Source organism: Mauremys mutica, chromosome 8 (assembly GCF_020497125.1).
Source record: "Mauremys mutica isolate MM-2020 ecotype Southern chromosome 8, ASM2049712v1, whole genome shotgun sequence".
In the NCBI taxonomy this organism is placed as follows: domain Eukaryota; kingdom Metazoa; phylum Chordata; order Testudines; family Geoemydidae; genus Mauremys; species Mauremys mutica.
The window spans coordinates 633521-657265 of NC_059079.1; the positions used below are offsets into that span (position 1 = coordinate 633521).

The window sequence follows — 23745 nt, forward strand, 5'->3', positions numbered from 1 at the left end:
TAATTTCCATGCCATAATTTGCAGAGGCTTCATCCAACCGGTTCACAAGGTTGGCAAGTTCATCTTTGCTGCCTGCCAGGCCATCAATGTCATCAGCGACCCAAAGATTTGAGATTGTTCGCCCCCCAATGCTGACTATATATGTGATCTTCTAGGGCATCAGTCATTGTGCGCTCCAAGTAGATGTTGAACAGTGTGGGCGAAAGAAGGCAGCCTTGCTGGACTCCAACTGTGGTCCGAAACTGCTCTCCTATTGCACCATTGATGAGAACTGTACTGCTGCCCTTGGCATACAGTTGTTTAATGGTAAGAATAAGCTTATGACCAACATTGTACTTCTTCATGGCTGCCCAGAGAGCTTTGTGCCATACTCTGTCAAACGCCTTCTTGAAGTCAACAAAAACGTGGTAGACGTCCTGCTGGTATTGTAAGTACTTCTCATATAGAACATGAAAGATTGAAAATCTGTTCTGTGGTACTTCTTTCCAGCACAAAAGCCAGCCTGTTCTTCAGTGATGATATTCTCCACTTGTGGCTTCAGTCTGTTCAATATGACTTTCAACATCACTTTGCTGGGATGGCTAATTAAGCTTATGGTCCAGTAATTTTGACACAGTTGCAGGTTGCCTTTCTTTGGCAGAGTGGTGATTAGTGACTGTGTCCACGTGGAGGGCCGCTCACCGGTCTGCCAGATCTTGTTGCAGTTCTTGGTGACTACATCTATTACTATTTCTCCTCCGAATTTCATCAGTTTGGCTGGGATGTTGTCAATACCTGTAGCCTTTCTGTTCTTGAGTGATTTCACTGCTGTCTCCACTTTTTCATGTAGTATTGGAAAGTCATCCTCCTCTGTTGAATCTGGGCTGTCTAAGACACTAGGATCTCCAGTTGGCTGGAGGTTGTATAGATAAGAGCTGTAGTTTGTCCACCTATTGATGATGTCCCTTTCTTCTGTAAGACTGTTCCCTTCTTTGTCTTGAATTGCATTAGCTTTGGTCCATCTTTCCTTCGTCAGATCTTTTACAGCCTGGAAGGCTCATTTGCTATTTTTATTATTGATACACTCTTCAATTTTAGAGCATTGTTTTTCAGTCCATATCTCCTTGGCCACCTTCATTCCTTTCTTGATCTTTCTGCCAATCACTCTGTATTTATCAGCTTCCTCAGTGCTGTTCTTGTCTCTCAAGTTCTCTTCTAATGTCACACATTTGTAGTATTTCATTTGTGACCCATGTTTTTCATAGACTTAAGATCAGAAGGGACCATTATGGTCATCTAGTCTGACCTCCTGCACAATGCAGGCCACAGAATCTCACCCACCCACTCCTGTAACAAACCCCTAACCTATGTCTGAGTTACTGAAGTCCTCAAATCGTGGTTTAAAGATCTCAAGGTGCAGAGAATCCTCCAGCAAGTGACCCGTGCCCCACGCTGCCAAGGAAGGCGAAAAACCTCTAGGGCCTCTGCCAATCTGCCCTGGAGGAAAATTCCTTCCCGACCCCAAATATGGCGATCAGTTAAACCCTGAGCATGTGGGCAAGACTCACCAGCCAGCACCCAGGAAAGAACTCTCTGTAGTAACTCAGATCCCACCCCATCTGACATCGGGCATATTTACCTGCTAATAATCAAAGATGAATTAATTGCCAAAATTAGGCTATCCCATCATACCATCCCCTCCATAAACTTATCAAGCTTAGTCTTGAAGCCAGATATGTCTTTTGCCCCCACTACTCCCCTTGGAAGGCTGTTCCAGAACTTTACTACTCTAATGGTTAGAAACCTTTGTCTAATTTCAAGTCTAAACTTCCTAGTGTCCAGTTTATATCCATTTGTTCTTGTGTCCACATTGGTACTAAGCTTAAACAATTCTTCTCCCTCCCTGATATTTATCCCTCTGATATTTTTATAAAGAGCAATCATATCTCCCCTCAGCCTTCTTTTGGTTAGGCTAAACAAGCCAAGCTCTTTCAGTCTCCTTTCATAAGACAGGTTTTCCATTCCTCGGATCATCCTAGTAGCCCTTCTCTGTTACCTGTTCCAGTTTGAATTCATCCTTCTTAAACATGGGAGACCAGAACTGCACACAGTATTCCAGATGAGGTCTCACTAGTGCCTTGTATAACGGTACTAACACCTCCTTATCTTTACTGGAAATACCTCGCCTGATGCATCCCAAGACCGCATTAGCTTTTTTAACGACCATATCACATTGGCGACTCATAGTCATCCTGTGATCAACCAATACTCCGAGGTCCTTCTCCTCCTCTGTTACTTCCAACTGATGTGCAGGGGCGGCTCTAGGCATCAGCAAACCAAGCTGTTGCCTAGGGCGGCCAAATCTAGGGGGCGGCAGGCTGGGCCGGTGGACCTGCCGCAGGCATGCCTGCGGGAGGTCCACCGGAGCCGCGGACGAGCGGACCTGCCGCAGGCATGACTGCGGAGGGGGCGCTCGTCCCGCGGCTCGGCTGGACCTCCCGCAGGCATGACTGCGGCAGCTCAAGCGGAGCCACCGGACCCGCGAACCGTCCGCAGCCGTGCCCGCGGGAGGTCCGCTCGTCCCGGGGCTCCGGTGGACCTGCCGCGGGAGCTCAACCGGAGCCGCGGGAAGAGGGGACCCGCCGCGGGACCGAGGAAGGGCGGCGCAGCACACCGCGCTGCTTGGGGCAGCCTATTTTCTAGAGCCGCCCCTGCTGATGTGTCCCCAATTTATAACCAAAATTCTTGTTGTTAATCCCTAAATGCATGACCTTGCACTTTTCACTATAAAATTTCATCCTAGTACTATTACTCCAGTTTACAAGGTCATCCAGATCTTCCTGTATGATATCCCGGTCCTTCTCTGTATTAGCAATACCTCCCAGCTTTGTGTCATCCGCAAACTTTATTAGCACATTCCCACTTTTTGTGCCAAGGTCAGTAACAAAAAGATTAAATAAGATTGGTCCCAAAACCGATCCCTGAGGAACTCCACTAATAACCTCCTTCCAGCCTGACAGTTCACCTTTCAGTATGACCCGTTGTAGTCTCCCCTTTAACCAGTTCCTTATCCACCTTTCAATTTTCATATTGATCCCCATCTTTTCCAATTTAGCTAATAATTCCCCATGTGGAACTGTATCAAATGCCTTACTGAAATCGAGGTAAATTAGACCCACTGCATTTCCTTTGTCTAAAAAATCTGTTACCTTCTCAAAGAAGGAGATCAGGTTGGTTTGGCACGATCTACCTTTTGTAAAACCATGTTGTATTTTGTCCCAGTTACCATTGACCTCAATTTCCTTAACTACTTTCTCCTTCAAAATTTTTTCCAAGACCTTGCATACTACAGATGTCAAACTAACAGGCCTATAGTTATTCGGATCACATTTTTTTTCCTTTCTTAAAAATAGGAACTATGTTAGCAATTCTCCAGTCGTACGGTACAGCCCCTGAGTTTACTGATTCATTAAAAATTCTTGCTAATGGGCTTGCAATTTCATGTGCCAGTTCCTTTAATATTCTTGGATGAAGATTATCTGGGCCCCTCGATTTCATCCCATTAAGCTGTTCGAGATTGGCTTCTACCTCGGATGTGATAATATCTAACTCCATATCCTTATTCCCATTTGTCATCCTACCATTATCCCTAAGCTCCTCATTAGCCTCATTAAAGACTGAGGCAAAGTATTTGTTTAGATATTGGGCCATGCCTAGATTATCCTTAACCTCCACTCCATCCTCCATGTTTAGCGGTCCCACTTCTTCTTTCTTTGTTTTCTTCTTATTTATATGGCTATAGAACCTTTTACTATTGGTTTTAATTCCCTTTGCAAGGTCCAACTCTACATGGCTTTTGGCCTTTCTCACTTTATCCCTACATGTTCTGACCTCAATAAGGTAGCTTTCCTTGCTAATCCCGCCCATCTTCCACTCCTTGTAGGCTTTCTGCTTTTTCTTAATCACCTCTCCGAGATGCTTGTTCATCCAGCTTGGTCTACAACTCCTGCCTATGAATTTTTTCCCCTTTCTTGGGATGCAGGCTTCTGATAGTTTCTGCAACTTTGACTCCTCCGCCTTTAGATCCACAAGTTCTTCAGTCCAATCCACTTCCCTAACTAATTTCCTTAAATCTTTAAAGTTAGCCCTTTTGAAATAAAAAACCCTAGTCCCAGATCTATTTTTGTTTATCCTTCCACCTAGTTTGAACTAGTTTTGTCTTCTTACAATGTTTACCAAGGATGTCCATTGCTGCCTCATTCATTACAGCGTTGAAATTGCTGGTCATTGTTTCTACGTATTCCTCTAGAGCAAGCAGTGGGGCAAATTTTCCGCTGATCATTGCTTGGAATGACTCTGCAATGTTTTGATCTCTGAGTCTTTCTAAGTCAAACTTGGTTCTGGTGAACTTTGGCCTGACAATTTTCCTTAGCCGCAGCCAAAAATTTAGCATCACAAGGTCGTGATCACTTCTAATATCAGCTCCGGGAAAGCTCCTTGTTTTAGCTCTGTTAATCCCAGAACGAAATCAGTTTTGCACCATGATGTAGTCGATCTGGCTGTGACATAGGTGCGTGCCATGTTGATCGTCTGGATGCTTTATTTGCTCCTAATGTGTTTGCAAGAACCAGATTGTTATAGCTGGCAAACTCCAAAAGTCTTACTTCTCTCGCATTGGTTACCATGTTACAGAAAGGACCACAATAATCTCACCAATCTTCCTGTGCGTCAGTACCCACGTTAGCATTCCAATCTCCTTGTACAATCAGGATATCATTCTTGTGTACCTTATCGATGATATCTTGGAGCTGATTGAAGATTTTTACAGTTTGCTCATCGTCATAGTCTGTTGTAGGAGCATAGACTCTTACCACTGTGATATTAAACGGTATTGCCTTTAGACAGATGGAAATAAGCCTGCTGGACACTGGGCAGCATCCTAATACTGAATCCTTGATATCTTTATGCATAAGAAATCCTATGCTGTTGACATATTTGTCCTCTCCACTGTAATAGAGTACATGCCCGCCTTCCGTTAGTACCTCTCAGAAGTTCTTCCATCTGACCTCAGAGATTCCTAGGCGGTGCCAGGTGTATTGTTCCATTTCATATGTGAGTTCTTTCAACCTCCCTATTTGTCTCAATGTCCTTACATTCCATGTGGCTACGGTGATGTTATCTCTTCCGCGGCTCCTCTTTGTTGGGGTTACACCTGTAGTATACTTGTCGCGTCTGCCCTGTTGGGAGATGGATCGCGCAGTCATTATTAATAGGGGCTGTGATCAATCTGGTATGGACATCATTGACTTGCTCATCATATGGTGTGTCTTGGCAATTTCTAACCTGGTGGAGTCCATCCTTCTCCAGGCAGCCCCCTTTTAGTCGCCTCTTACAATATGCAGGAGGAGCAGTGTGCCTATTCTGTCCCCAAACCCACAGGGTGAAAATATACAAAATATATAGTATTTCCCAGTCATACTGTTTAAATATGACTCTACAGCACTATAGTAAATGAAACAATCACTTCACACGGCTGTGGCTTTTTTGGGTAATGCTGATTGCTAATTTGGCTACTGAGATCTGAGTATTACTGCTCTACAGGATCTCACTGATTTTCTTTCAAGAGATAATTGAAAAAATGCATCATGCTCTTCCCTTCCCCTGCAACAACTCTCTCCTTCTTCCAGGTCATAGCAGACAAGAAACATCTGCATCTCTCTCTCTCTCTCCATAACCTCTCTGTTTGCCGCTCATCCCATCTCCTGATCTCTCTCCATCCTCTCTCATCCCCCGCCTTGCTCTCCTCTGGCTTTTGCCCCTCACAGGTTTCTCCCATCTTAAAAACAAAAAACCATCCATGGCCCCACTTGCCTCTCCAGCTACTGCCCTGTCTCTCTGAACTCCCAGAATGCGTTGTCTGGAGCTCCTCCTGTCCAGTCCCAAACTAGACCCTCTCCAATCCACTTTTCGCCCATTGCACTCCACTGAAAATGCTCTTGCCAAAGTCTCTGATGATCTCTTCCTAGGCAAAGCTCAGGACCAGCACTGCATCCTCCTCCTCCTGGACCTGTCAGCGGCCTTTGACATACTCTACCATGCTCCTCCTCTTGAAATCTTGTCCTTCCTTGGCTTCTATGATTCTGTCCTCTCCTGGTTCTTCTCCACCTTCAGCATGTCCTTAGAGGATTAATTTTATCCCCTGCCCACCTCCAGCTTTCACGTGGGGCTCCCAGGGCTGTGTCCCCTTGTCTTCTCCCTCAACACCTTCTCTTTGGGTAATCTCATCCACATCCACAAATTCAACAACCATCTCTACGCTGACAACTCAAGCTCTGCCTCCCTACTCCAGACCTGTCGTCTTCTGTCCAAACTACAATCTGGGCCTGTCTCTCTCTCATCTCCTTGTGGATGGCGAGCTGCCAGCTAAAACAGAACCCCTAACCGTTGCCAGACAAACCCTCCCTGCTACCTCCTCTCTGCGTCACCGTGGACAACACCATCCTATTGGTCACTCAGGCCCTCTGATTCACGCCTCTCCCTGGGTCCTCACATCTACGCAGTACCTAGCAGTGTGTTTACACTTAGAATGCTGCAGCGTTTCAGCCTAGACCCTAGCTGGGCCAATAGGAGGGTTCTCCTGTGAGGGTAGGTAATCCAGCTCCCCGAGAGGTGGTAGCTAGGGTGCCAGAAGAGTTCTTCCGTTGACCTCTCACTTTCTAAACCAGGGATTAGGTTGGCTTAAGTACACTGCTCAGGGGGGTGGATTTTTCACACCCTTGAGTGACATAGTTAAGCCGACTTAATTTTCTGGTGTAGACCAGGCGGAAGTCTTGTGTATTCTTTCTGCATGCCATTTTATCAGAGAGAAGAGGGGGAAGGAATCTCCTGTAGTGGATAACTTCTTGGTTGATATCACCTCCCCCACCTTGTGTCTCTGATATCCTGGGACCAACACGGCTACAGCAACACTGCACACATCTCTAAGATACTGCTTTTCTAGCCAGCCACGCAGCTAAACCTCTCATCTTGGCTCCTGTTATCTCGCATCTTGATTACTGCAGCATCCTTTTCTCTGGCCTCGATCAATGCAGTCCTACCCCACTCATATGGATTCTGATGCTGCTGCAAAGATTCTTTTCCTGCTGTGTCGCTTTGACCACATTACCCCTCTCTTTGCATCCTTTCACTGGCTTCCTCTTCTCTTGTTATCAAATGTAAGCTCCTTGTTTTTACTTCCAATGCCCTTAACAAGCATCCCCACCCTATGTATTGTCTCCCTCGTGCAGGAAAGCCAGCTCCCACCTCCATTTGGCCCTAGGTGCCACCCTCCAGCTCCCTCTTGTTAAATTCTCAAGCAAGCCCTTTTGTGATTTGTCCCCTGCTGCCCCTCACGCTTGGGTGGAGCTCCCTGTAAACAGCCCCCAAAGGAACCATTAGCCTCCTGCAAAATCTGTTTTGCTCTGCCGCCTACAACCAATTGTGTGCTGAGACCACTGCCTGTCATGCTGACCAATGGCATGTCTCTGTGGCTATCTCTTGTCCTTAGATTGGCAGCTCTGTGGGACAGGGGCTCTCTCTGTTCTGGGTTTGTCCAGTGCCTAGCATGGTGGGGTCCTACTCAACGACTAGGACTCCTAAGTGCTACCATAATACAAATAATTAATAATAAATCCTGTTGATTCCTCCCCTTCCATGGCTTTAGATGCCACCACACAGTGAGCAGCAAAGGCACCTTTAGTGTGCATGTCTCCCAGCTTGTGCTGCTTCCAGCTGGCAGGCTCTCCTTGTGGGTCCAGCCACCTGGTGCCCCAGGAGGGAGCAGTGCCTTATCTCCCTTGTTCTCCTTGCAGACCCTGACATGGGGGCTGGCTCCCATGTGCATGAGATCCCATTCCAGTTCAGTCTCCTGAAGCTGCTACCCAAATGCCTGCAGATCGAAATGTTCTTCCTCATGTTGACGGGAGGTGAGCACTGACATTTGTTGGAGATAGGCAGCAGAGGGAGAATAGTGAAGCCTGGGGAACAGATGTACTGAGTCAGGCATTCATTGTAACCACACTCCTTTTGCTGCAGAGTTGTTAGCAGGGACACTCCTTTCCATGGCATTGACTGTGGTAATTGTGCTTTTGGGGAAGAGAGGAGGGCAGGATTTGCTGCTGCTTAGTTTCTTTGCTTGCTTCAAAATCAAGCCAGACGCACACCTACAAAGGGGAGAGAAAAGCAAAGCAAAGCGGATATGCAGCTGCTGTCTCGCTTGCCATCTCACTGCTGGAGAACCACAAGGCACAGCACAGAGACTAATCAGCAATCCAAACACTGGGAAACTAGTGCCACCCTCAGGCGGTTCAGGGAATTGCTTTTTGTTGTCTTTCAGGCTCTCACAGGAAAGAGGAAATAAGGTGGGGAAGGAAAAGGAGGGAGAAGGGACAACAGCAGAAACTAATGCCCTGCGTCCCAGGTAGTGGTTGGGATCTAGCTGGAGCCAGGGAGATGTGAGGTGATCTGTGTCTCTCTCTCTCTCTGGCCCAGTCTGTCCAGGGCAGCTCTTAGGATCAGGCCAGTGAAGGCCCATCAGTATTGCAGTGGCGCCTGGTGTCCCAGAGTGGGATGGGGAGTGTCTTTCAGCCAGTGCTCTCAGGACCCCAAAGCGAGGTGATGAGTGCAGTGCCCCAGCCTGTCATTATTTTGTTCACCAGTTGGATCTAATTTACGACACACCAGTTCTGGTCCATCGATTTCTGTCCCGCAGTCCTTCAGCAATATCCCGACGGTGTGGGGTGGTATCAGCAGGCTGCCTAGTTTTGGATGGATGTGGTCTGTCTCCCTTCTGTACTTTTTCTATTAACATTGATTGATGTAGGTAATTGGAACGTTTTATAAACTTTCATCTGCATCCGCAGCATTGACCGCACAGCTGAGGGAGGCCCCTCGGGCCCCGGTTATTACAGCAGTGCAGGGGAGCTGCCTTCTTTCCTCCCTGCAGTGGTGCCACCTTGTGTCTCCCAGCTGGGGCATGCGAGGTGGCTCCTACAGCCCCAGGGTCACTGGTGGAGATGTTGGGGGTTGCTGCTGCTCCTGTGCTGGTGTTAGCTTGGTAGCAGGTCTGTTTGTTAGTGCCAGGCCTGGGTCTCTGAGCTGTCTTGTGGCTTCCTACCTCTTGAACCTTGTCTTCAGCGTGGTTCCAGTATCTGGTGTGGGTGGGTGCAGAAAGGTTTGTGTGGCTGGTAGCAGAAGGCTCCCTCTCAGCCTTGTATAAGCTCACCTTGCAGACGTAATGGGAAAACCTCACCAGCCACATGCAGCTGGCTCCTTGCAATGACCTGCCTGGCCGGAGGGGTGCTGGGACAGTAGCTGGCTGGAGCAGGTCTCTGATGCTGGTGGTTCTGTTCTGGAGCAGAGGATGATGTGATGGCCAAGGACTCTTCGTTTGCACCCAATGAAATGCTGCTAGACTTCTTCCACGGCTGCCTGCAGCATGACCTCAGCGACCGGGAGATCCCCTTGGCAGACTCGGATCACATGGCCTTCATGGAGCAGGTCCTACAGCGGGACCGCGATGGCCACCTGCCCCCATTCACGCTCCCAGTGATCCAAGGTAAGGGGCTGAGAGCCTGGCAGCTGGAGACGTGAGCAAGGCAGGGCCCTTGGTGCCCTGCTCCTGGGCTCCCCTCCTCACTGCCTGTCTCTTTGGTTCCAGAAGAGCCCCTGAAGGCCCCTGCACGCCTGGAACAGCAGGATCCCTCTCTGGTTGCTCACCCTGTTGGCAGTAGCGCTGCCAGGGACATGAGTGGCTCCACGAGCACCCTGCAGGTACCTCCCCTGGCTCCGTGTCCCTCATGCTGCTGGGGGCCGCATGCTCCCCTGCCCCGGAAACTCCTGAACACGGCACAAAGGGGGCAGCTGCTGGGGCACGGCCTGAGCCCTGTGACAAGGATTGGGATGGGGCGCTTCAAATCCAGCCTCCGTCTGTGATGACCCACCAGCCTCTCTTGGCTGCCCAGGGACTGGGAGAAGCGAAGGCTTCGCTCTGGGGCAGGCGCACAGCTGGCAGCACTGCCCCGGCTGGCACTGCCCATGGAGAGGGCTGGGGATGACACAGGACAGGAGCGAGGCTGAGGAGGGACTGGGGAAGCTGGCCCCATGGCCACCTGTGCTATACCTGCAATGGGGGAGCCCCAGCCTATGCTGCGTGCAGCAGCGCGGGTCTGAGCCAGACTGCTCTGTCAGCAGGTCGAGCGTGTGAACACGGAGGCTGCTGCACCTGAGGGCCAGCCAGCCCCCCGGAGGTGTTTCTGCTCTGTATCACCCCTTCCTTGCCCCGGGGCATCCCTGCAGCCTTACCCCGCTGTGCTCTCTCCTCAGAGCCTGTGTAATGCAGAGCTGCCGGAGACCGACGTGTCCCTGGCCAATGCTGCTGGGCTGCTTCTGCAGTGGCGATGCTACGCCAAGCTGGTCAGTCCACAGCACCTCTTCCTCACCTTCCTGCCAGCCACCTTCCCTGGTGAGTCTGTCCCGCTGAGCCAGGGAGCTGAGTCAGGCAGCAGCGGGAATGCTGAGTGACTCTCTCAGGGGGGACAGCCTTCCTGCTGTGTGGAGATGGGCAGAGCTTGGGTCTGAGGGGCTTAGCAGTGGGTCTCTTGTAGTGCTCTGGGACCTGCCTGGCTGATTTGGTTTTCCCGTTTATTGCGACCTGGTTTGGGGCTTGCCTAGAGCTCCCCACCCCTGCCACGGGGGGATCTGAGTGAAGCCCCTTGGGGTTCCCAGGAATGGAGGCTGGGGCAGTTGGCAGGACGTTCTCTGAGGGCCCTTGCCTCTCACAGGAAGTGAATATTTTAAGGATTGATACCAGTTACCCAGGGTGAGCTACTGAGTTGGCTGCTTCTCTAACTTGGGTCGAAGGCACCTAGACGGTGGCTGGCCCTCCAAGCTGCCCTTGGGGTGCTGGGCTAACAGCGGCCCTCACCTGTCGGGATACACGAGAAGGGCCTGACCTCTCCTTTTCTTCTCTAGATGTACAGAAGCTGATGGCTTGTGCGCTGGAGAAAGCCCCGAAGGAGGACGGCTCTGCAGGAGAGAGCCTGGACCCTGTCTGTGGGGAGCCGGGTAGAACGAGATTTGAGGAGGCGGCTGCAGCATTCCCACCTGCCCCCAGTGTAACGCCAGCCAACGGTAGTCGCCCCGGCTCCTCACCCCATGTGTTCTGTGGGCAGAGCCCATTCCGGAGCCCAGGAGAGTCGTCCTCTCCCACTCAGAGTGCCTGCCACGGCTAGGCAAGCCAGAGGCTTGTGCAGCATGTGCTGCTCCTGGCTCAGCCCAGCGTGACTGTGTGATATGCCCATCCCCTGATAGGGGTGTGGGGAAGGGCTGAGGAGTCCCCGAGCAGCACAGCTATGTATGCAGCCTGCTCGGCCCCCCTCCAGAGGGGCTGCTCCTTGGGAAATGGACGTCCACTAATCTGGCGCACAGGCTGCAGACCAGGTGACTCTGCCTCCAGCAAAGCAATGGGGCTTCCTCAGAGTGAAGCGCTGGTGCCGGACAGACACCAGCTCTTCTGCCATGGAGGCCCCTGGATCTCACACAGACCCTGTCCCGACAGGCTGTTCGGACTGTGCTATGTTGCTCTGGTAGCGTGGAGCGGAGCCACCTGCTCCCTGCTGGAGATCACAGCCCCCCAGAGGGCAGGGGCAGGGGAAGAGACAGCACTGCAGGCTGGGGGTGTTCAAGCCCCATACAGAGCCCTTGATATGGAAAAGGGGCGGGGGGATCAGTTGGCTGGCTAGTGTCTGAGGAGCGGAGGGTCCATGCTGCAGGGGACAGGAGTGGGAAAGCCCTGGGCCAGTGTGCTCAGTTGCGGAGAGTCAGGAAAGTTACAAACTGGCCTCATGCTCCCTGTGGGCCTGGAGAAGACATCTGCTGCGGGGGCTGGGAGCAAGATGGAGGGGGGCTCTTGGGAACTAGGATACCAGCGTACTGAGCTGAATGGGCAAGCCAGTGAGGCAAGGGCAGGCCCAGGCATAGTGGCTGGTGTCTCGGGCTGTCAGTGGGGAGCTCTCCCTCAGGGTGTCTCTCTTCTGCAGAAGCAGGCCAGGATCCAGGAGAGCCAGGCACATCCCTGCGGAAGGATGTACACATCTCCTTCAGCCGCCAGGCCTCGCAGCCCGAGCTGAGCGAGGGCCACCGGCTCCGCTGCCCCATCTACGTCTATAGCTGCTCCTTGGAGCTGCTGCGGGAGCAGATGGTCAGCCCCCGGACACACCGGCCTCCGCGGGACATCTTTTTCAGGTAAAGCCAGCTCCCCTGGCTCGGGGCTGGGAGCGCACACTCCTTGGGGTGCAAGTGCAGGGAGCTCAGGGCTGCACAGTCAAGTCTTTCCTGTGCAGGATGCTGGCTCCAGCCTTGCCCTGGTCTGCTGGCGTATTCCTTCTCACTCACAGCACTGCCTGCCTGCAAGAGCTTGTAGGTTGGCCATGGCCCCGCCTGGCGCAGATAACCCCTTCCTCCAGGGATGTGACGCGCCAGCAGGGCTGAGTGGTGACACTGCTGCTCTTTTCCAGGTCCCAGTTTCTGGACCGCCCCCCAAATGCCACCTGGCTAGACCACAAGCACAAGGAGCTGGTGAGTTACTGCACGCTGCTGCAGGAGCACTCGCACCAGTGCTACGTGAAAGGTAAGGAGGGCATGGCAAGGAGCTGTGCTCTGGCCTGGAGGGGGGCTGAGCCAGGGCCTTCCTAGACCCCACTCTTTGGTGCGTGAGGGGAGGGAAGAACTCTCTGCAGGGAACTAGTTTCTTGTCAGAGTTGGCTTAAAGATGTCCCCGCACGGCCCCTTGGGGCCCAGGTCTGTGGGCACAGCCACGGGGAGCTCAGCCCAGAGCGGGCACCACTTGCTAAGTCCTCTCATTGGGGGCTTACTGAGCTGCCAGAGTAACCTTCCCGCCTCCCGCCCTGCTGGGCACAGCCGTGCACTCAGCCCAGTGTTGCACCCGCAGGGCTGTTCAAGAGCCTGCAGCAGTCACATAGCATCAGCTCCCAGGACCTTCTCACAGCCATGGACTACTGCGAGGAGCTGCTGCAGGAGATCGACATCACCCACTTCCTGCTGACCCTCTGCAGCCACGTGCGGGCCTTCCGCGAGAGCCACCGGCACTTCCACACGCACCCCAGGGCGGCCAGCCTGGAGCAGGAGGAGGAGCTGCCCTCCAGGGAGAGGGGCGTCCTCGTCTCAGAGTCTAGGTAGGAGCCATCTGCCACCCTTTGTACTGACTCAGGGAAGAGCCGTGAGCTCCTGGCCCTTCACGGGTCGTTTCCATGCAGAGGAGAGATAGCATCATGGAGCAGGAGGGCTAAGGAAGTGAGGCAGCGTTGGGCTGGGGGCTGCAATGTGTCCTGCCGGGTTCCCACTCCCTGGTGCTACCGAGGGGTACAGTGCCTAGGGACAGAATGGCATGAGATGTCTGCAGAACGAGTTCTGTGGCTGGCGGACTTCGTGCTGAGCCAAGGTCTGTGGCTTGACTGCAGCGCCCTGAATCCCTGCTACGTGCAGTGCGACCAGCCCCAGTCAGCACTGAGCATGGACACTGCTGCACTCTGCCCACTTCTCCAGAGGCACCGCCCCTTCCCTGCGTGGCTGAACTCTGTCAGTGTCTGTATCCAGACCCCGGTCTGACTCCCTCTGCTCCTCTCCTGAAAGCCTGGCAAAGGCCTGGTATAGACTCAGCTGCAGTTCTGCAGAAAAGGACCTAGGGGTTACAGTGGACGAGAAGCTGGATAGGAGTCAGCAGGGTGCCCTTGTTGCCAAGAAGGCTAATGGCATTTTGGGCTGTATAAGTAGGGGCATTTCCAGCAGATCGAGGGATGTGATCATTCCTCTCTATTCAGCACTGGTGAGGACTCATCTGGAGTACTGTGTCCAGTTTTGGGCCCCACACTACAAGAAGGATGTGGATAAATTGGAGAGAGTCCAGCGGAGGGCAACAAAAATGATTAGGGGGCTGGAGCACATGACTTATGAGGAGAGGCTGAGGGAACTGGGATTGTTTAGCCTGCAGAAGAGAAGAAAGCAGCCATCAAATCCCCCCTCATTCAACTACTTGAAAGGGGGTTCCAAAGAGGATGGATCTAGGCTATTCTCAGTGGTGGCAGATGACAGAACAAGGAGCAATGGTCTCAAGTTGCAGTGGGAGAGGTTTAGGTTGGATATTAGGAAAAACTTTTTCAGTAGGAGGGTGGTGAAGCACTGGAATGGGTTACCTAGGGAGGTGGTGGAATCTCCTTCCTTAGAGGTTTTTAAGGTCAGGCTTGACAAAGCCCTGGCTGGGATCATTTAGTTGGGAACTGGTCCTGCTTTGAGCAGGGGGTTGGACTAGATGACCTCCTGAGGTCCCTTCCAGCCCTGATATTCTATGATTCTATGGGAGCGTTGTACCTGACGGTGACACTGACTCTGTTCATGGTTCGTATTGTGCCCATCTGGCTTGTATGCATGTGGCCTTGTCAGTGCGGAGATGGAGGACTACAGCGAGCAGGACCACGGAGGTTTCTCATGCCCCACCGAGGAGCCGAAGATCAGCGCCAGCTGCTGCCCAGAGTTCCCCCTATCCCTGCTGGAGAATGGCCAGCCCTGCCAGGTGCACCCTGACCTGCATAAAATCATCCAGGTGAGGGAGGGGAGCAAGCATGCAGTGGGCTGGGGCCGGAGGGAGTCAGTCTCACATTCACCATCTCCTGTCTCTCTCGGCAGGAGAAGTTCCTGGAAATTGGGAGTTTGCATTTTAAGCCAGTGCTCTCGAATCCTCATTATTTCTTCTACTGTCCGCCCTGTGCCAAGAAAGAGGTGTGTGTGGGGTGGGGACTCGGGTCCCTGTGCCTAGCTCTGCCCCAGTGCCCTGGTGGTGGGACAAGTGAACTAGGCTCCTCCAAGGAGGGAGGTGCCATTTGTCTCCCCCGAGTCTGCCCTTCGGGCATCTGCTGAGCCCCTGGGGCGCTGGAGCAGTGATGACTGACACGAGGTTGTTCCTCCTGCTCAGGAGGAGGCCTCCCGGGACCAGGCAGACAGGAAGGGCAGCGAGGACATGGAGGGGTCGGAAGCTGAACTGGCAGCTGAAGAAGGTAACTCTCGGTCCTCCCTACGAGAGCATGTGCCTGGCACTAGTGCCGGGGGGGCTGGACTTACAAGGGAGGGGAGCTCGGCTGGAGTGCACTTAGTGTTCCAGCATCGTTCTTGGAGCAGTGTGAAGATTTTGCCCCCAATTGCCGTAGCTGTATGGGCAGAAGCCCTACCGTAGCTGCAGTTATAAATGCAGCTCGTTGGGGGGCCAGTCCTGGCCATGTTGGCAATGGAGCACTGCTGTGAGCTGCGTCTCCACTAACAGGGTAATGGTGCGGTTACGCTGTGTGTGTGTGTGTGCGTGCAGGTGCAGGAACCGTGTCTGGCTGCTGCATTGCCACGGAGAGTGACCCGGAGCTGGAGGTGGAGTATCGGGAGAAGCTGGAGAACGAGTTCCCGGACTTGGGCTCCCTTTCGGACTCAAACACCGTCAACCACGACGACGACTCGTTCAGTGTCCTGGGCGGGGATTCGCTGAATGAGCAGGAGCTCCTGGAGCAGGAGATGCCACCGCTCTTCGTGCACCTGACCTGCTCGGTGAAGCTGCGCAGCCAGCACAGCTCCATGCCTGTGCGGTCGCTGCCCACCTGCCTGGGTAAGAGCATGCCTGCAGGCAGCCAGGGCTAGGGCCTTGGCTGCATCCTGAGCTGAAGGGTTCCAGCAGGGAGCCCAGGTCAGTGCCAGGCTGCTGGCTGGGTGAGTGGAGCCCCTTGGAGCACAGCACGCTCGTCTCTCCCTCTGCCCTAGATGCTGCTTGCTTGAGGCAGGTTCCCTCCCAGGCTGGAGGCCAAAGCTCTCCCAGTACTATGCTGGTGCCATCAGCCAGCCAGCCCTCCTGCTCCCTGGGAAAGTGGCTCCAGGGTGCTGCACAGGAACGGCAGGACTTGGGCTCCTCTTGCCTCATGGCACCCCTCAGGGGCCTGTTCCACCTGTCTGGGCAGGGCAGGGTTCGGCACAGGACCCCCATGCCAGCCCCTTCCCCTGACCTCCTGGTGTCCTTCCTCAGGGGAAGTGCTGAGCTGCCTGGAGAGCTGCCAGACTATGGCCAGCATTGATCTCAGCGACCTGTGTGTGACCCTGGACATCTTCGTGCTGACCTTGCCGCTGGAGATAGAAGGTGTAAATGCTGACCTTCACCACAACAGGTGGGCGGGGGCTGGGCTGGCTCCCCTGAACTGACCCCTCCAGACCCGGGACTGGCTACCCCGGCCCTACAGACCGGGTGTCCGGCTGGCCTGGCTCTCCTGAATTGACCCCTCCAGACAAAGAAGGTGGAATTCCCCCTTGCATCCTGAACCTTCCTGTAGAACTAGGCTGCCCTGATTCCCCGTGATGTGGCACCAGGGTCCCTGGCTATGGGAGAAATGGCTCCCCTGTTCCACAACTGCTCAGCCCTTGCCTGGGGCCCCCGTACTCCACTGAAGCCACCTCCGTGTGGCTCCTGCCTGGGGCTCGGGGGATGTTGTCCCAACCTGCGCTCTCTTCCCGTGGCAGGTACACGTCTGAGAGCAGCATCTCCTTCACCCGCTCGCCCGGGCAGCCCTCCTCCTTTCGCTCTGACGAGGAGATCATGCACAACCTGGAGCGGCTGCCGTCTATGGGAGACGAGAGGTACTGCAGCCCTTGGCCTGGCAGCTGGGCTCCGTGCTAGGCTGCAGTGCAGGGGGTGTGAGAGAATGAACCCCACTCTTCCCTCTCTCGTAGGCACCCAGCGCTCTCCAACCTCCCAGGGGTACACAGACAAGCTGTCGAAGCCACCATGAATGAGGTGAGCCCTGGGTGCCCTCCCTGGGTCACCGCAGTGCCGCCGCCTTGCCCAGCCAAGCGTATCCCAGCGCAGGGACCTTTCCTGCTTGCAGCAGGCTGCATGCGGAGAGCAGGCCCCAGGCCTTGCTGAGGACGCACAGGACACTGCCTGTGTGCTGCCCATCTGCTGGGCAAGTCTGTCTGAATCCAGCCAAGGCCTGGGGTTGGTGCAGGAGTGTCTCTGACCTCTGGCCACCAGTGGGCATGGCTGGGGAGGGAGATAGAGGCCCAGGGTGCATGGTGGGGAGTGTGGGCACAGGTCACCCAGATCATGTCCTTGGCCCTTAGATCCGCTGGCTTCTGGATGATGAGATGGTGTCTGCGCTGCGCCATTCGCAGGCGGTCAGCACCTCCATCCTGGAACGGGTCGCCACCCACGTCTACAGCTCTCAGGGGAGGCCCAGCTGCCACAGCGAGGTGGTGCCGCTGCAGTTTGTCTTCGGGCCCGAGCACTCCTTGGAGAAGTTCAGAGAGGTGAGAGCCCCACAGCCCCTGCCGATGTGCCCTACCTCACCCCTCGTGTGCATGCCCAGGGTGCTCTCTGCTCTGCCCTTGGCAGTGCCCGGCCCCCCCTTACAGTGCACTCTCCTGGGCTCTGTGTTGCAGGAGTTCCGGAGAATGACCCTGCCAGGCTACGTGCTCAATGCAGAGGGAAGTGATTACCACTACGTCTCCGTCAGCCGCCTGCGCCCCCTGGAGACCCCCGCCAGCACTGTCCCCAGCCTGCAGCAGCCTGCGCCAGGAGGAAGCACCGAAGCAGCCCAGAGCCACGTTGGGCAGGAGAGGAGTAGCGGAGCAGATGCTGAAGGCCTCCAGCCAAACCATCCAATGCCCTCCCTGCCGCAGGGAGCTGGAAGCCTCTGGGCCTGGTCCGTGGGTGAGAGCCAGTTTGGGCCAGACATGGGAAATCCACGGGGTGAGAGCGGCCAGACGCAGGATGAGGTGAGAGGGATGGATGCTGTCAGGACGGCATGGGGGAGCTGAGCTTTGGGAACCAGCCTGGGGGCAGGTCAGTAACACAGCCCCTGATTTGGGTGCAGGAGCCAGAGGAGGTGCTGAGGCCGGAGCAAAGTGGAGCGGTGGGGCACAGCTCGCTGGAGGAGGCAGCCCAGGAGATGACTCCCCTGACTCCTCCCCATTCTCAGTTCCTGCCCTTGTCCTCAGAGAAGGGGAGTGGTGAGAAATCACCATCTGCAGCAAGCCTGGCTGACTCCGGGACCCAGGGCAGGGAAGGTAGGAGCCCTGCATGGGGCTGGGCAGCATGTGCTGGGCTGGAGCCCACGGCACGAGAGCAGCTTCCTCGGAGCTCCCGTGTGGTCCCTGCTTGACACAGGTGTTCTGCACAGGGGGAGCCCTGCTCCTGGGAACGGGGTCTCTCAAGGCCAGCTGCCTCCCCCTTTCTGTGCCGGCCTGGGGGGTTGGTTCTGCTTGTTGGCACATGGGGGTTTGTGAACTGGGCTGTGCTGGGTGTCCCTAGACACGGAGGCCGCTCCAGAGTCAGTCCCAGGCCCGTCGCTGTACCTCCCGGCACCCTGGGCCTGTGCTGCTAGTCAGCTGGTGTCATGTCCCACCCTGCGGAGTCTGGGAGCCTGGGGTCTGTGCGCTGCAACACGCGCTCTGCTAAGTGCTCCCTCTTCTCCCGCAGGCGCCAGCAAGCAGCGTCCCAGCCGAGTGCAGAGCCTAGTGTCAAGCCAGGGCAGCATGGACTCGGATCACTTAGGTGAGAGTGCCCTCGGCGAGGGCAGGCAGCGTGGGGCACGGGACTGGCTGGGCGCTGGGCTCCAAGGTCCCAGCTCCCGCTCTGGAAGGAAGCGGGGGGGCTTGTTCACAGGGCCCGTGTTTCTGTGTCAGGTTACGACGGAGGGAGCAGTGACTCGGAGTGCGAGGAAGCCCTGATAAGCGACCATGACCCCAAGTGCCCCCTGATGCCGGATTTCTGGCTCCTTGTAAAGATCCAGCAGGACCGGGTGGAGGTGTATTCTCACACACGGTAACGAAGGTCCTGTTCCCCCACCCCTTCCTGTCACTCACATTGGCCCGTGGACTTCTCCCGCTCTCTGCTCCGAGTGCCTTTGCTCCCCTCTGTCGCCTGCTCCCAGCCTTGCTCGCTCCTTGTGTCTGCTGTCTGTCTCTGGGGCACCCTGGTTGCCTCAGCCCAGCGCTGGGGTGTTTGGGTACCAGCCATGTCACACGGGGCCCAGGACAGCACAGCCCCTGTCACAACCCTCACGATCTCAGACAAACAGCTGGGCAGTTGGTTCTTACGCTTGGCAGGGCAAGCTGGGCTAATGCTGCCAATCTCTGTGACCTGAGCTGGGTGGGGCTTCCTGTCGCTCTGCCCTCCCAGCTGCCCCCAGCCATGACCGTGGCCAGGGGGTTGGGGCAGGCACCGAGCCACTCATGGGAGAAGCTGCCTTCCTTGCTAACAACTCTGCTGCTCCCTGTCTGAAGCCTCACACCCCACTCAGCAGGACTCTGCTCTAGGTCTGTGGCCTCTGCTGCTCACAGCCTCTCCCCTCTGCTGATCCTTTCCACGGCAGATGGAGTCCCGCTGCAGGGTGCGAGTCCTCGGTCCCGCTCCAGCATACCTGCCCCAAGCCTGCTCCCGCAGGGTCTGAGAGCCCCTCGCCCGCCCTTCTCTCCAGGACCCCATGTGACTGCTCTCCTCCCCAGCCCTGAGCTCCAGTCCTGGGTCTCTGCTCTCACAGCCCCAGCTCCCATCTCCCTGCCAAGGAGTGACTCATTGTCTCTCCCTCTGTTGTCCTGCCAGCCAGTCCGGCTGCTGCTCTCTCCATTGTCCAGGCGTGGGGTCCTGACTGTCTCTCCTCCCCTTCTCCATCCCTCCTGCCCACTGGGAGACCAGCCCTTTCTGCCAGCTTTCCCCCCTCCCTGTCCCTGCCAGCTGCAAAGGAGCTCCCCCGTGTGGCTGGGGATCCTGGGCTCTGTGCCCGTCGCTGGGCCCCATAGCCTGCATCCCATAGGCCTGCTGACCTCCCTCTCTCACCCCCACGAAGCAGCCTGAGTGCGGAGCAGGTGGCGATGGCTGAGGCCGGGAAGGAGCCGGCCGGGGAGTGTCTGCGTCTCCACCAGACCGTGGTGAGGAAGATTGGCGAGATCTGCAGGGTCGTTAACCAGGTAATGTGGCTCCTGGGGAGGCTCTGGTGCTCTGAGGCCCAGCCTGGCTCTTGAATGAACAGGGGTTCCTGGGCTCGGCCCAGCTCCCAGTTCCCTCTGCAGCACCAGTGCAAGGAGGCCTGGGCCCTGGGCTCCAGCCTCGCTCGCCATGGGGCTCAGGCCATGGCAAGCCAGCCTGAGCCCACCCCGTGTCTGTTGCAGCGCTTGCTGCTGCAGGACCTGCACGACAGCCACGTCTGCAACACGCTGCTGGTGGCGGAGAGCGAGGAGGACATCTGGAAGAGCGAGACTCCCTACAACTCCTACCGGCAGCGCGCCCAGCCCACCGATGGTAAGCCGCTCTCTCTCCCCTCCCCTCCCCCTGCAGCCCCGGTGTGACCGGAGTGCCATGCCCAAATGACCCACTCTCTGCCCTGCAGATTACTCCACCGAGGAGAGCTACCAGCCCCGTGACTACCTGGCAGCCACCATGCAGTTCATGCCAGGTCACTTCGCCTGCCCCGTCGTGTGGAGCACCCTCATCCACGTGCACTCCCGTCTCAAGATGGGGCCCAACATGGGGGTCTCGCGAGGTGCGTACTGTCGGGGTCCCCTCGCTGCCATAGGGACTGACTGCCCTGCTGACATGGGCGGGCGGGTCCTGCCTTTCCCAGGCATCCAGCAGGCGGGGGTCTGAGCAGTGCCTGCCAAGGCACCATGTGTGCCCTGGGGGGGAGGACAGAGAGCTCAGTGGGGCAGTGGGCTGCAGAACAGAGCTGTGTCCTGTGTCTCCGCAGCGATCCAGGCGCTGCGCTCGGTGCTCAATGCTTTCTGCGTGGTGAACAGGAAGAACATGTTTGTCTACCAGGAGCGATCCACCAAGTCAGTCTTCTACCTCCGGTAAGGAGCCCCCTTCCTCAGCCCTGCCCCTGGTCGCCTTGTCCCTCAGCCATTCTCTTCTTCCCCCTCAGGGGGCTATTGCCCTGGATTTCTGGGCTCCTTGGGGCAGGGACGGTCTGTGTCTGGCAGTGCCCTGCACATGCTATTGCAGCACCCACAGTGACCGCACCATTCCACCTGTGGTGCCAGGCAGACTGGGTCCCTCCTGCCCACTGCTGCCTGGCCCTCCATACGGAGACCTGCTGAGCCTTCAGTAAAAACCCCACTGAACTCTTGCTCCTTTTTACTGACACCTTAATGCCCTGGGCCCCACCCCCTGGGGCTGAGGTTGCTGCCCCACACTTCTCTCGTCCCTCTCTCCCTGTGCCCAGACTCTCTGAAACCACCCACAGCGGGAAGGCGTGGGAAGGGGAGAGCATCCAAGGCTGCGTGTGCCGCTCGCTGGCTCTGACACGCAGTCAGGAGCCCATTTACATGGAGGATCAGACAGTAAGTCTGTGTTGCGCTCTGCCCATGCGGGATCTGGGGCAGCTCCTCAGGGTTGTGGGGGGCGGGTCAGTGAGCCTAGCATGGGCACGCAGTGGTGGTGAGTGCCGAAGGCCTGGGATACAGGGAGCAGCCCCATCTCCTCTCTGGCAGGCAGTTGTGGGTTTTGAGGGTTTGTGAGGGAGTGCATGTGGGGCATAGGAGGGTTGGGGGTAGAGGTGGGGGAATTGTGGGGTAGGGGAGTTGCAGGTAGGGCAGGGGGCAGTTCGGGTGGGGCTGGCTCTAGGGGGCTGTGGAAGCAGGTGTGTCTAGAGTAGCCCCTTTGTTCCCCCCAGGGTTCGCGCTCCTCCCTGGACACAGCCTCTTGCCGCAGCGCAGACTCTGCCCGGCCCGTGGGACAGGTGGACAGACACATCCAGCTCATGGTGCATGGTGTCGCCCCAGCAGGTGGGTCAGGACCTCCTGGGAGGGGCGCACAGGATCTATCACCCCCTGCCCTAGGCAGTGGTGTGGGAGGGGCTGGGCTGGGGCACCCCCGGGGCAGTGGGTGGGGGGTGGGTTGGGGGCAGGATCGCCTCCGGGGCAGTGGGTGGGGGGGTAGGCTGGGGTGCAAGATTCTCTGCCCTGGCTGTTGTCTGAGCGATGCCTGGTGCTGGGGCTTGGAGTCAGCAGCTCAGCGTGGCGTGAGGCATGTCTCAGTTCAGGGGGAACAGTTTCTCCCTTGGCCCAGTGTGGGGGGAGGCTGCTTCCTTGTCTGTGCCGGGCCCTGTTCTCCTCTTGCGCCCCAGCTTTCCTGGGCATTGATGCCAGAGGGCCCTACAGTCAAACTCCATGCAGTACGTGCGGCCCAGACAGCGCCATGCCTCCCCCAGTCAGTGCCAGGGCTGCTCCTCCGACGGGAGCAGCTTGCTCTCGCACGTGGCCTCTCGGGGTTTGCTGTGACAGGCGGGGGCCCTGCTTGAGGGGCGGGGTGGGAGCTCCGTTGGTGGTGCCCCGATGAGCGTGTTGTGCTGGGGGCTGCTCTCACCTCTGCTTCTTCCCAGGGCCCGAGATCACAGATGAGCTGGTGAAGGTTCTGCGCAGGCGTCTGGATGAAGCCACCTTGGACATCATCACTGTCATGCTAGTGCGGAACTGCAAGCTGACCCCGGCTGACGTGGAGGTAACGCTTTCCCAGGGCCCACAATCACAGCCCGGAGCCAGATCCATACCCCTGCTAGAGGCCAGGAGCCATCAGTCCTGCTGCGCCCCCGCTGTCCCCCACCCCCAGGCCAGCCACCCTGCCTCTGCAGGGAACATCTAAAAATCAGCAGCCACTGCCTTAGGCTGTCTCCATGGCTGGGGTGCCAGGCGCTGGGGTGGCGCAGGGCTCCTGCCAGCTGTCTCAGAGTGCAGACCCCCTACTTCATGCCATCTCTGGAACAGGGTGCCCATGAGCACCCCTCGTACGTCTACTGGGTCCTCAGGGGGGTTCTGTGTGCAGCAGCACTCGGAGGGGCCTGTCTGATGCTGCCTCTCCCAGGAGTGCTGTGCCCAGGGATTAGCGGGTTTTCTCTTCACAGTTCATCCAGCCCCCAGGCTCTCCGCCCACAGAAGTCCTCCAGTTCACTCTGCCCCCAGCCTCTCTGCCCTGGCTCCATGCTGTGGCCTGTTACCTGCGCCAGAACCTGCTCATCTTCCTGCACACTCCCAAGTACACCGACAGCAACGTTGAGCACCACTTCAAGGTGAGGGGCCGGGGCCCTGTGTGCGGCTGTGTTCCCACAGTGGGCTGGGGGGGTGGCATCGGAACAGGGCTCCGACTGGGTTGACTGTGCAGGCCTGTGGCTGTCTTGCTGCCCTCGCGGGCAGTGGCAGAGTGGTCAAGGCTGATGCTTCGCTCTGGAGCCTGAGGAGAGTGAATTCCCACCCAAGGAGAAGAGCCCCTGGGAGCGGTTGGGGCAGGCAGCACTGCCGGGTGCTGGTTCCTTACCCTGCAGTCACCCCCCACTTCCCTATTGCACGGCACTGGGCATTGTCCCCACGCACAGGCCAATGCCCACAGAGCTGGGGCTCTGCGCAGCAAAGCCCAGCCGAGGGCTGACGGGAGGGGGGAGGGGTTTGAGGGGTGACCCAGAGGACAAGGAGGGTGGGGAGTAGGAGGGGCCCAGCTGCAGCACTCACCTGCGATGGTCCTGTTCCCGGCTGTCGCCGTGGAGACACCCCTGCCACGTCTGTCTCTTTTCATTGTGACAATGCCCCGTGGCTCTGTCTCCTGGCCCCACTGAGCCAGCGCCTCCAGCCAGCCATGCCACACCTACAGAACGAGCAGGGCTGCTGTGCCAGCCTCCATGTGGGCGCTGAGCCTACCCCGGA

The 23745-nt window shown here is 56.4% G+C and overlaps 1 protein-coding gene across 11 annotated transcripts in view; it reads left to right on the forward strand.

The window, feature by feature from the left end:
• Window positions 1–23745, forward strand: part of SZT2 (SZT2 subunit of KICSTOR complex) — a 79346-nt gene that overhangs the window by 29539 nt on the left and 26062 nt on the right. For 7 of the 11 annotated variants that reach the window (XM_045027418.1, XM_045027429.1, XM_045027428.1 and 4 more), the window contains 28 exons: window positions 7830–7943; window positions 9377–9574; window positions 9677–9789; window positions 10342–10480; window positions 10990–11148; window positions 12057–12261; window positions 12534–12646; window positions 12968–13211; window positions 14476–14635; window positions 14719–14811; window positions 15005–15086; window positions 15392–15679; window positions 16091–16229; window positions 16579–16695; window positions 16789–16852; window positions 17179–17364; window positions 17497–17832; window positions 17931–18123; window positions 18536–18610; window positions 18742–18880; window positions 19905–20025; window positions 20227–20356; window positions 20445–20597; window positions 20802–20904; window positions 21276–21393; window positions 21726–21837; window positions 22434–22552; window positions 22953–23117. In XM_045027418.1, the coding sequence (XP_044883353.1) occupies window positions 7830–7943; window positions 9377–9574; window positions 9677–9789; window positions 10342–10480; window positions 10990–11148; window positions 12057–12261; window positions 12534–12646; window positions 12968–13211; window positions 14476–14635; window positions 14719–14811; window positions 15005–15086; window positions 15392–15679; window positions 16091–16229; window positions 16579–16695; window positions 16789–16852; window positions 17179–17364; window positions 17497–17832; window positions 17931–18123; window positions 18536–18610; window positions 18742–18880; window positions 19905–20025; window positions 20227–20356; window positions 20445–20597; window positions 20802–20904; window positions 21276–21393; window positions 21726–21837; window positions 22434–22552; window positions 22953–23117 (4178 nt within the window). The remainder of the gene's footprint in view (window positions 1–7829; window positions 7944–9376; window positions 9575–9676; window positions 9790–10341; window positions 10481–10989; window positions 11149–12056; window positions 12262–12533; window positions 12647–12967; window positions 13212–14475; window positions 14636–14718; window positions 14812–15004; window positions 15087–15391; window positions 15680–16090; window positions 16230–16578; window positions 16696–16788; window positions 16853–17178; window positions 17365–17496; window positions 17833–17930; window positions 18124–18535; window positions 18611–18741; window positions 18881–19904; window positions 20026–20226; window positions 20357–20444; window positions 20598–20801; window positions 20905–21275; window positions 21394–21725; window positions 21838–22433; window positions 22553–22952; window positions 23118–23745) is intronic. The other 4 variants (XM_045027420.1, XM_045027426.1, XM_045027430.1 and 1 more) reach the window with 2 other exon arrangements.